General features: G+C 44.8%; 1 protein-coding gene across 1 annotated transcript in view; it reads right to left on the bottom strand.

Annotated features, from left to right (window-relative positions):
• TMEM116 (transmembrane protein 116) overlaps nt 1–9144 on the bottom strand; it is a 90150-nt gene extending 81006 nt beyond the window's left edge. Inside the window, exon 1 of the mRNA XM_040346257.1 lies at nt 8960–9144. Coding sequence (XP_040202191.1) covers nt 8960–9028 — 69 coding nt within the window. The 5' untranslated portion in view covers nt 9029–9144. The remainder of the gene's footprint in view (nt 1–8959) is intronic.
• Between the last annotated feature and the right edge of the window lie 3129 nt (nt 9145–12273).

Below are 12273 nucleotides of genomic sequence, written 5' to 3'. Positions count from 1 at the left end.
TTGAACTGGTAAAAATCCTGTTCCTGATGTTTATGCCTGCTGCTACTATCCAGCCACTTGATTGTTTTCATTGTGTTTGTCTTTTGCTTAAACTGTGCAATACAGTAGACTGTTGGCTTCCCAGCCAGTAGTCCTGTGGTAGGTTGCGTTTCTTTCCCTCAAGGAATGTATAAAATACATTCGCATATTAATACAGAGGAGTCGGAGTCGAGGAGTCGGAGTCGGAAGTACATAAAACTGAGGAGTCGGAGTCGGAACATTTATCTACCGACTCCACAGCCCTGGGCGCAAACTCACATAATATTACGTGATTTTGCATTGCGGCCACTAGGGGCTCGCGCGTGCCCCCTGCTCGACCCTGGTGCCGATGCGAGTGCCCAGCGGGCGCGATCACCACCGGGCACCCGCGTTCGCTCGTTTCAGAGCAAGAAACGGGAGCTGTGTGTGTAAACACACAGCTCCCGGTTCTTTCAATGTATGAACAGCGATCTGTCATTTCCCCTAGTCAGTCCCACCCCCCCTTCAGTTAGAACACAATGAGGGAACATTTTTAGCCCCTTGTGTTAACACCTTTCCTGCCAGTGAAATTTTTACAGTAATCAATGCATTTTTATAGCACTGATCGCTATAAAAATGGCAATGGTCCCAAAAATGTGTCAGAAATGTCTGAAGTGTCCGCCATAAAGTCACAGTACCGATAAAAATTGCAGATCGCCGCCATTACTAGTGAAAAAAAAATATTAATAAAAATGCCATAAAGCTATCCCCTATTTTGTAGACGCTATAACTTTTGTGCAAACCAATCAATAAACGCTTATTGCGATTTTTTTTTTACGAAAAATATGTAGAAGAATACGTATCGGCCTAAACTAAGGAAAACATTTTTTTTTATATATATTTTTGGGGGATATTTATTATAGCAAAAAGTAAAAAAAATATAAATTTTCTTTCAAAATTGTCGCTCTATTTTTGTTTATAGCGCAAAAAATAAAAACCACAGAGGTGATCAAATACCACCAAAAGAAAGCTCTATTTGTGGGAAAAAACGGACGTCAATTTTGTTTGGGAGCCACGTCGCACGACTGCGCAATTGTCAGTTAAAGCGACGCAGTGCCGGATCGCAAAAAGTGGCCCGGTCATTGACCAGCAAAATGGTCTGGGGCTGAAGTGGTTAAAGGAACGTATTTAGAAAATAAAAAACAAACCTTTACAACCCCTTTAAGCTCAACGATAATGATGGTGACATTTTGCCCAATACGAGAACCAACCTTCACAATAATCACAAACTGACCAATAAACTAGCAGATAAATGATGAAAACATTCTTCACAGGTTGGAAAATCAATCTCATTAGATGATCGTTACTGGCAGCGTTATCAATATTCACAGAGATCAGAGTGACTATATGGTCACTGGGGCTGATTTTCTCAAGTTATAGAGGACGGTCACCAGGAGTTTAAAAAAACGTTGCTAGGACATGAATACAGCTTTATTTTATTTAATACGTTCAGTGAATGCTTTTCTAGGTAGACAGTCTCTACTACTTTAGTAAATCAACTGAACGTTCACTTTGGTAAGTAGACAGCTTTTACTGTTTTAAGCCAACTAACATTGACTTTGTTGGGAAGACAACGCCTACTCCTTTAGGAAATCAACTGAACTTTCACTTTGCTAGTTGGGCAGTCTCTACTTCTCCATAAATCAACTGAACATCGCCTTTGATGAGTAGACTGTGTTTACAGCAGCGTTTCCCAACCTTTTTTCAGTCGAGGTAACCTTAAAATTATAGACAATCTTAAAGGGGTTGTAAAGGTTTTTTATTTTTTAAATAACAAACATGTTATACTTACCTCCACTATGCAGCTTGTTTTGCACAGAGTGGCCCCGATCCTCATCTTCTGGGGTCCCTTGGCGACTGTCTTGGCTCCTCCCCGCAAGAGCTAACCTAATCTCCCAAGGGGGTTAGGTTGCGGGCATGCTCCCATGATGCAATCGGCGGCCATAGCCGCCGACTGTATCACTCAGCCCCGCCCCCTTGCACGCCGCATCATTGATTTGATTGACAGCAGAGGGAGCCAATGGCTGCACTGCTATCAATCATCCAATGAAGAGCCGAGAAGCCTGGGCCAAGAAGCCAGTGTGCTCACGACGCGGGACTTTCAAGGGCTCAGGTAAGTAAATGGGGGGCTTGGGGGGCCTGTAAGCACACGGGTACTGACTAGTATTCCAATGTTTCTCTTCTCCCTCAATTTCTCTCCATCAGTCAGCCCAGTGCTGAGGGAGAGGGGCACAGGAGGGTCAAACAAGGATGTTGTGGAGGCAACAGACATCCTCCTTATTAATTGATGGTGTCATTGGTTGTTAGGATGGCAGTGTGTAGAAAGTTGTAATGGTGCATAATGAAAACCTGTGGCTTTGTGTAACTAAAGCCTCGTACACACGACCGAGTTTCTCGGCAAAAACCAGCAAGAAACTTGCTGGGAGATATCTTTTTGCAGAGGAAACCGGTCGTGTGTACATTTTCGTCGAGGAAACTGTCGAGAAACTCGACGAGCCAAAAAGAGAGCATGTTTACTATTTCCTCAACGCTAATGGAGAAACTTGCCTTGTCGAGTTCCTCGACAGCCTGACAAGGAACTCGACGAGGAAAACGATGTGTTTCGCCCGTCGAGTTCCTCGGTCGCGTGTACGAGGCTTAAAAGGCAGGCTTGATCTACTTGCTGGCTTTTACAGTTGTGTTCAAATTTATTCAACCCCCCAATGCTGTAAGGGGTTTTAGGGAATTTAGTGTACATTTGTAATTGTATTCAGAATGAAATCCTACAAGGACTTATTAAAGAACCATATGCAACTAAAATGACATCAATTGGTTTTGTAATACAGTAGTAAATATTTATTTTGTGAATTCTTCATTTACACAATTACTCAACCCCTTAAAGACTACCATTCTGAAGAACAGAGGTTCATTGAAGTGTTTTCAATCAGGTATTGAAAACACCTGTGGATGTCAGGGAGCAGCAATAAAGCCTAATAAGCACCAATCAGGCAGCTTTAAAATGACTGTGATACTCGGCTCCTTTTAGACATTTACTGGTGTGGTTACAAACATGGGGAAGTCAAGAGAATGGTCCAGGAAGACAAGAGAAGAGGTGATTACTCTTCACAGGAAGGGCAATGGCTATAAGAAGATTGCAAAGATGTTAAACATACCAAGAGACACCATAGGAAGCATCATTCGCAAATTCAAGGCAAAGGGCACTGTTGAAACGCTACCTGGTCGTGGCAGAAAGAAGATGCTGACTTTGACTGCTGTGCGCCTCCTGAAGCGTAGAGTGGAGAAAAGTCCCCTTGTGACTGCTGAGGAACTGACAAAAGATTTGTCAGATGTGGGTACTGAAGTTTCTGCTCAGACAATACGGCGCACACTGCGTAATGAAGGCCTCCATGCCAGAACTCCCAGGCGCACCCCCTTGCTGTCTCCAAAGAATAAGAAGAGTCGACTGCAGTGTGCAAAAATCATGTGGACAAACCACAGAAGTTATGGGATTGTGTTCTGTGGACTGATGAAACAAAATTAGAAGTGTTTGGGCCCATGGATCAACGCTATGTTTGGAGGAGGAAGAACAAGGCCTATGATGAAAAGAACACCTTGCCTACTGTGAAGCATGGCGGGGGGGTCAATCATGCTTTGGGGCTGTTTTGCTTCTGCAGATACAGGGAAGCTTCAGTGTGTGCAAGGTACCATGAATTCTCTTCAGTACCTGGAGATAGTGGATAACAATGTGATGCAGTCCGTCACAAACCTGAGGCTTGGGAGACGTTGGACCTTTCAACAGGACAATGATCCCAAGCATACCTCCAAGTCCACTAGAGCATGGTTGCAGATTAAAGGCTGGAACATTTTGGAGTGGCCATCGCAGTCACCAGACTTAAATCCGATTGAGAACCTCTGGTGGGACTTAAAGAAAGCAGTTGCAGTGCGCAAGCCTAAGAATGTGACTGAACTGGAGGCTTTTGCCCATGACGAATGGGCGAAGATACCCGTAGATCGCTGCAAGACACTTGTGTCAAGCTATGCTTCAAGTTTAAAAGCTGTTATAACTGTAAAAGGATGTTGTACTAAGTACTAAGTTTGAATGTCAACTGGGGGTTGAATAAAACTGATAATGATGTGAGCACAGAAAAGACATTTGTGGTTATTTCATTATAAATGTTATGTTATATTTGTCTGACCTAAACGTGCCTCTTTGATTTAATTGTAAGCAGGATGACTGAATGATCAAAATCAATGTCAAACTGGGAAAAGCAATCAATTTCAGTGGGGGTTGAATAATTTTGAATACAACTGTATATCACTTTTAAGTTTAGGCATTTTGCCCAGGCACCCCTGAAGAAGCCTCAAGGCAATCCTGGGCACCCTGGTTGAAAAAGGCTGGTAATCAACTAAACATTCACTTTCCTGGGTAGACAGTCTCTACTCCTTTGGTAAGTGAACTAAACATTCACTTTCCTGGGTAGACAGTCTCTACTCCTTTGGTAAGTCAACTGAACATTTGCTTTGCTAGGTAGACAGTTTCTACTCCTTTAGTAAGCCAACTGAACACTCTTTTGTTTTTGCTCTTTGCTGGGTACAGTCTCTGCAACGTTAGCAAATGAACTGAACTTTCACTTTTCTAGGTAGACAATCTCTACTCCTTGATGCTGGGTTCACACCTGACAGGAGAGTGTGAACAGCACTCTATGGAGCGGTTCACATATCTCCATTGCGGATGCGGAGCGGCTTGCACGGGGGTCCTGTGCATCTTTGGCTCAGTTTCAGGGCCGAATTCAGGCAAAAATGTGGCCCTGATTCCGTCCCTGAAATGGAGAACAGGGACACACCGGACCCTTGCTAAGAGCCACATCCGTCGGAGGTGTGAACCCAGCCTTAGGGCCAGTTCACACCAGGTGCCACCCAGTGCATTTTTTTTCTGCACTAAAAATGCAGGGACAGTATATATGGGTCCCAATAACCTAGTTCACACCAGTGTCGTCAGTTTAAAAGTGTTCCAGTGCGCAAAAAAAAGGTATAACATGCTGGATTTTTTTCACATAAAAAATGCATCAGGACGCACTGGAACGCATCCAAATGCATCAAAAACGAATTACAGCAAAAGAAAGACATCAGGAAACTGGAAAAAAACGGTGAAAAAAATGCATTGAAAACGCACCATCTGGAATGCATTTCTGTGGTATGAATCAGCTAAAAAAACAACCTCACTACATCATCTGTATAAAATCAGCTACACCAATAGTACAACCAATCTGGGCATAGAATAATTTTCAGGAAAAGTGTTAAAAATTTGGACTGGAGCCACTGGGCTGATGAACTTAGTGGGGCAGATTCAGATAGAGATACGCCGGCGGATCTCCTGATCCGCCGTCGTATCTGTGAGACCCGACGGTCGGATCTGTGAGATAAGAATCAGTTCCGCATGGATCTCCCTTGGATCCGACTGGTGTAAGTGACTTACACCAGTCGAATCTTAGGCTGTAATCTCCCGCCGGCCGCTAGGTGTCGTCGCGATTTTTTACCCGTCGCATATGCAAATGAGGAAAACCGCCGATTCACGTCCGTACGCCCGCCCGTCGCTCGTTTTCTACGTCGTTTGCGTTCGGGTTTTTCCAGCGGATAGCTACCCCTGCTTCTATGAGGGGGAGCTAATGTTAAGTATGGCCGACGTTCCCGCGCCGATTTTGAAATTTTCTACGTCGTTTGCGTACCGCGATCGGGAATACCGATGGCCGCAAACGACGTACCCGCCGCAAACAATGACGTCGTAGCGACGTCATTTGGAGCATGCGCACTGGGCTTTTTCGCCCCGGCGCATGCGCAGTTAAATCGGCGCGGGAACGCGCCTGATTTAAATTGTACACTCCCCCTAGCCGCGGAATTTGCATTCCGCCCGGGGGAGTTAGGATCCGACGGTGCAGTTTGCGAGGTAAGTGCTTTATGAATCATGCACTTGCCTCGCTAAATTGCACCGGCGGATCGTAAACCAGGTAGATCTAGCGGATCTAAAGATCCGCAGATCTATATGAATCTGCCACAATGAGTATGTCTACTTTATAAAGTGACTGTTAGGCAGGCCACAGATGAAGCAATTTTTTTTTCCTGGAGCCACGTGTTGCAGAAAAGAAAATTGTTTGATTCCCCCATCAACACAGTCGGTGTTGATGGGGGAGTCCCTCCCGTGTCCCTATTGTGTTCTCCCAGTGGAGGGGGGGCTGGTGGGGGAAGCTGTCCCTTCTGGAAGAACACAGTAATTGTCATTGCATCCTGAAAATCCCACATGCTGCTTCTACCCAAATCAATCGATGAATTGGCTTGGGTACATCTAGCCTGCACTTACACGGATCAAATCTTGGCCGGTTCAAACATCTATAGTCAGCCCAATGCACGATCATGTACAGTACTAGAAAAATCCATTTACTTCCTTAGTGAAAGTAAACACAGCTTCACATTTGCTTTGTTCTTGTCAAACAGATAAGATATCAGGCAATAAACTGAGATAAAAATAAAAAAAATAGTCTGACTTCAATTGCTGAGAACAGAGTGGATCATCAGCAGTTGTGGATGGGCCAAACAAGGTAAAATATGCTAAAAAATATCAGAAGTGATCGGCAGAGAACTCTGATCCAAGCGCACAATGGTATCTTTATAAGAACTTTGAAGCAGTTGTTGACAATTTAAATATGCACCTATCATCCAAAATCCTAAACTCCCATGGGGAGTCCCTATTGGACAATATAAGGCAGGGGTATCAAACTCAATTTCATCGGGGGCCCATCAGCATTATGATTGCCCTCAGAAGGGCCGGTTGCATCTGTAAGATTAGATGTCCAGCGCACCCCCTCCCCCTTACAATAGATATCAAGAGCCCCCCCACCATCAGAAGTTGAGTCCCCCACTCTCCCTTACATCACAGTACACCCCCTTTCCTTATGCTGCTGCTGGGAAGAAGCTGGATGCATTGCTTGAAAGCAGAAAGTACAGGATCTTGAGGAGGACCAGCTGGAGCTCTCCTGCAGCTGCAGGAGAGGTGCGAGGGCCACATGAAATGGCATGGAGGGCCGGATTCGGCCCGCGGGCCTTGTGTTTGACCCCTGTGATATAAGTGATCACAGCTTTAACCTTATTTGCCTCCATTCACTGTGAAACATAAATACATACAATGTACTATGTCAAAATCCTCTACTCCTAGAGTAGATACGCCTCCTTGTGACATCTGGGCCAAATGATCTACATCGGTGGTCTCCAAACTGTGGCCCGAGGGTCAGATGTGGCCCTTTGCTTAGGGCACTATTCCACCAACTGATGCCAATGAAGGGACATCATTCCCCCTATGGTAAGGTGACCAGATTTTTAAAATGAAATCCGGGGACATATTTTTTTTTTACTATTAATGGCGGCAATCGGCGACTCTCTGCCCGCCTCACAGCCTCTCAAAGTCTCATTCTCCGGCCCCGGCTACTACTAGGTGGGGAGCGGAGGAAGATCACTCCGGCAAGGACATAGGCAGGCAGTTGGCTGGGACTTGAGCCAAGGCAGAAGAACAGTAGCTGAATGGGCATGCACCCGAAACTGAAGAAATATTCCCTCCGCTCCGACCAGCACATGATCATCAGAAAGGGGCACAGATAATGGAAAAGCGGTGGAGTGTGGGGGGGAAGGAGTGTAATTCAGCCCCTGTTCAAATCCAATCTGGGGACAAAACCAGGGACAGACTTGGTCCGGGGACAGTGTCCTCAATCTGGGGACTGTCCCCTGAAACCGGGGATGTCTGGTCACCCTACGGACACCATCTGTGGGGCACAATTCTTTTCACTGATATGAACAATGGGGGACTACTACTCCCAATAAAACCACTGATGGGGCACTGATGACGGGGCACTTCAACTTCCATTAGCCACAGTGTGGCCCTCTAAATCCTGAAGGATAGTAAACTAACCTGTTGCTTAGAAAGTTTGGAGACCCCTGATCTACATCAGCAGTACAAACCTAGAACAAGTGATGTTTTAGATAAAGGTCTCATTTGCAGGCATAGAATATGTCCAGTGTAAAACCGACAGTGGTAGAGGTGCTACAGATGGGACCATAGAAGTGAATAGCTGTAAACGATAATGCTTCCATGCGCCCCATCTGCGGAACTTTGGATGTGGGAAAATCGGCAATGGCAGCGTCCGAATAGGTGCACCGATTCCCAACTGAAGCTCCTGTACTACTTTTGCCAATTTCGGGGTGCGATTTCCATGCGATTACCCGCACAGATGTCTCTGAAATCGCCCCCCGAAGTCGGGACCGACATGCGGGAATGAAATTGCGTGTCAGTCAGTGTGAACCAGGGCTTAGGCAAGGAACAAATGTTACTTTGTAGATGATCGGTAAATACATCAGTTTTCTAACGTGTAAAAATTGTCATGTTCTTTTTCTCAGTCCTATACATACATACGCATGTGCTTTGACGCAGATCCGTATAAATGGTAGGCTGCGTTCAGAATAGTAGTGACTGTTTTTGTCTAAACTACAGTTTCAGTAAAAATAAGAAATGTAATAACCTAAAAATGTGATTAGCATTGCAGCACTGGGGTGCTTAGTTCCAATCCCGGTCAGGGCAATATCTGCATGGAGTTTGCATGTGCTCCTTGTGCTTGCATGGGTTGCTTCCCACACTCCAGGGCGTAACTAGGATATTAAAATTGGCCCTAGAATGTAAGAAAGGAACTTTAGATTGTAAGCTCTTTGATCTCACAGCCTGATATGAATGTAGTGTATGTATATCGTCAGCAATGTATGCAATAAGTGTATTTTTTTCATTTCTTTTAGAAATAGTGTGGAAAGAAATCATCTCTATGAGTGATGACTGCAGATTTAGAAGTCATAGATCTATAAAGGATTGGAGAGATCTGTGTGTACTCACCCCATGGATGTGTTCTGCTAGGGTAGCATTGATCCACAGGGAGGTGTTGTCTTCCATAGTATAATCCATGGGTGTTGGGTGAGTTCTCCTCTATAGAGTGCAGCAGGAGATGTCACCCATCCTGGGGGAGATGAGATGTGACAGTTCCTGCACGGAGGTTGTGCCATCAGTCCGTACAGAGGAGGGAGGGAGGGGCCGAGGAAGGGAAGTCCCTGTGACATGGAATGAGTCAGGTCATCGGGATCGGGACTGATCGGTGTCTACATTCCGATCTGTCACTCATCTACTGTATATTCCCACCGCATCCTATATCTATGTACAGAGCAACGATCATCACAGGTATCTTTCTGTTCCCGTATGGTAATAATGTGTCTGAACTGTCACTTTCCCTCTCATCTGATCGCTGACAGCCACCATTAAAGTCACATTGTAACTCTTTTATTTGCAGCAGCACCATATAACATGGATAGCTAACTGTGCAAATATATTTGTGTGTGTATATATATATATATATATATATATATATATATATATATATATATATATATATATATATATATATATATATATATACACAGTAAAACCTTGGTTTGAGAGTAACTTGGTTTGAGAGCGTTTTGCAAGACAAGCAAAATGTTTTACTCAATTTTGCCTTGATATACAAGCGATGTCTTGATATAAGAGTAGTGTCATGTCACAACTGAGTATAAAAAAGAAGAGAGGAGCCTCTAAGTGTAGCAATATGGTTACATTTAATGAAGGTACAACATTTAGCAACATATTGTGCCGCGTACACACGATCATTTTTCGGGTTCTAAAAAATTACGTTTTTTTTTTATGTCATTAATCGTGTGTGGGCTTCGGAGCATTTTTTGGGTTCTGAAAAACGGCCAAAAAATGCTCTATTTTTTTAACAACGTTTTTAACGTTGTCGTTTTTCGGGTTGTACAAAATGGTTGTGTGTGGGCTTTAACGACGTGAAAAACCCACGCATGCTCAGAAGCAAGTTATAGGATGGGAGCGCTCGTTCTGGTAAAACTAGCGTTCGTAATGGAGTAAGCACATTCATCACGCTGTAACAGACTGAAAAGCGCGAATCGTATTTTACTAACACGGAATCAGCTAAAGCAGCCCAATGGAATGGAACTTCCCCTTTATAGTGCCGTCGTACGTGTTGTGCGTCACCGCGCTTTGCTAGAGCATTTTTTTTCACGATCGTGTGTAGGTAAGGCCGTTTTAATGATCGGGTTGAAAAAAAACGTCGTTTTTTCTAGACCCTTAAAAACGTAGTTTTTTACAACCTGAAAAATGATCGTGTGTACGCGGCATCAGAGGTGCCTTTCTTCTCTTTTATACCCTGAAAAAAAATGCTTTGATATACAAGTGCTTTGGATTACAAGCATGTTTCTGGAACGAATTATGCTCGCAATCCAAGGTTTTACTACAAAAATGTAGCGCTTTAAATGGATACTAATCAATAACCTTACTCTCCAAAAATGATCCATGCACATCCATTACTTAATGACTCTGTAATCTAGTTTTTATGAAATTTGTTACTCACTGTGTCAACCAGCAAGTTCAATGAAAAAACATCTGACAGATCCCGGCACCAACACAACAATATGTGATCCAGGGTTCTCCTTCGCTGCCAGAATACACTGATTAACGAATCGGACTTTGGCATGCGACATGTGCTCTGATGATCTTGCACTCCACGGCAAATTTTTTTTTTTTTTTTAAACGGCATGTGTTCCCCTTCAAGAGCATACCAGGCCCCATCGGTCTAGTATGGATTTTAAGGGGAACCCCAATGCCGTCCCCCCAAAATCCATACCAGACCCCTATCCAAGCACGCCGGTTAGGAAAGGGGGTGGGGACGAGCAAGCGCCTTCCCCCTGAACCATACCAGGCCGCATGCCCTCAACATGGAGGGGTGGGAGCTTTGGAGTAAAGCACCTTTTTTTATACTACTAATGGAAATGATCACCGACTTATAGTGGGACTGCGATGGTGCGGCGGTCAAGTACATGCCACTTGTCTTTTTTTCCGTTTAACCCTGTGGGTTGAATGAAAAAAACAAAAACCAGACAGCTTCGGTCGGAGGTGATGTACTAACATCGGATTGTTAGTACCACAGCACCGATCGGAGCTGTCCATTTTTTTTTTCCCGTTCAACCCACTGGGTTGAATGAAAAAAAAACTAGTGGCGTGTACTAGGCTTAAGGCTCCATTCACACCTAGGCGTTTTCACGCCCAACGCCCAACACTATTGCAGCCTGCAATACGCTGGAGGGGCGATTTAACATTGACGGCTATGGAGATGGTTCACATCTCCACGCCGAACGCCGAAACGCCGTACGCCTGAAGCTCAAAACAAGTCCCGGACCTTTTTTTCAGGCGGCTTTTCGGCGTTCGGCATAGCCGACAATGTTGATCACCCCTCTGGCGTATGTAAGGCTTAAAAAACGCTGCGTTTTGTCGCGGCAAATCGCGGGACAAAACGCCGCAATTTGTCGTGGCAAATTGCGGTAAAATACGCCGCGTTCAGGTGTGAATGCAGCCTTAGGCACACATTTAACCCCTTGATTGCTCTAAATGTTAACCCCTTCCCAGCCAGTGTCATTAGTGAAATGACATTGTATATTATTAGCACTGATTGCTCTATTAGTGTCACCGGTGATGTCAGTGGCAGTTAGTCAGTTACCCCCCAGCATCAGTTAGGTAAGTCGGTGACCACTGCCATTAGTAGTACACAAAATAAAATAAATAGAAAGCCCAGTATCTATACCTTAGTTTGTAGATGCCAGTGGCGGCCCGTCCATACGGGGCGCAGGGACGCCACCCCCCTAGTCCATGGGTCCGTTTTTGTCCGATCTCTCTATAGCAAACAGCGGCGCACGACAAGCCCCTCCCCGCTTAGTGAGCAGAGAAGGACCTGTCATCTGCTGGCAGAACGGAGAGATCTCCCGCTGAGCTGGTGGACTCCGCTGCAACGGATCCGCCCCGTGTGGAAGGGGCCTTAAAGCTGAGCTCTGGGCACAACATTGTTTATTTATATATTTTCCTCAATAGCCACAAAAGATATAAATTCCCTTTGTGCACACCAGATGCCAGCTTGAGCTATGTACTCACTTTCACATTCTCTTCCTGGGCATTTATAATCTATCTGTAGCGCTACCACTGTAGGAGCCGCTAAAAAGTTGCCCAGAGTTCCCTTTCCCAACAGTTACCCCGCAGCCAGGCACACAGTCACAGTCATTCTTTGGCTCAATAAACAGTCCAGGGGTGTTCCTTTTGGTGTTTTTATTTCTGTG

Source organism: Rana temporaria, chromosome 1, assembly GCF_905171775.1.
Source record: "Rana temporaria chromosome 1, aRanTem1.1, whole genome shotgun sequence".
Classification (NCBI taxonomy): Eukaryota; Metazoa; Chordata; class Amphibia; order Anura; family Ranidae; genus Rana; species Rana temporaria.
The sequence above is the reverse complement of the archived record's forward strand: the minus strand, read 5'-3'. Positions and strand labels throughout refer to the sequence as shown.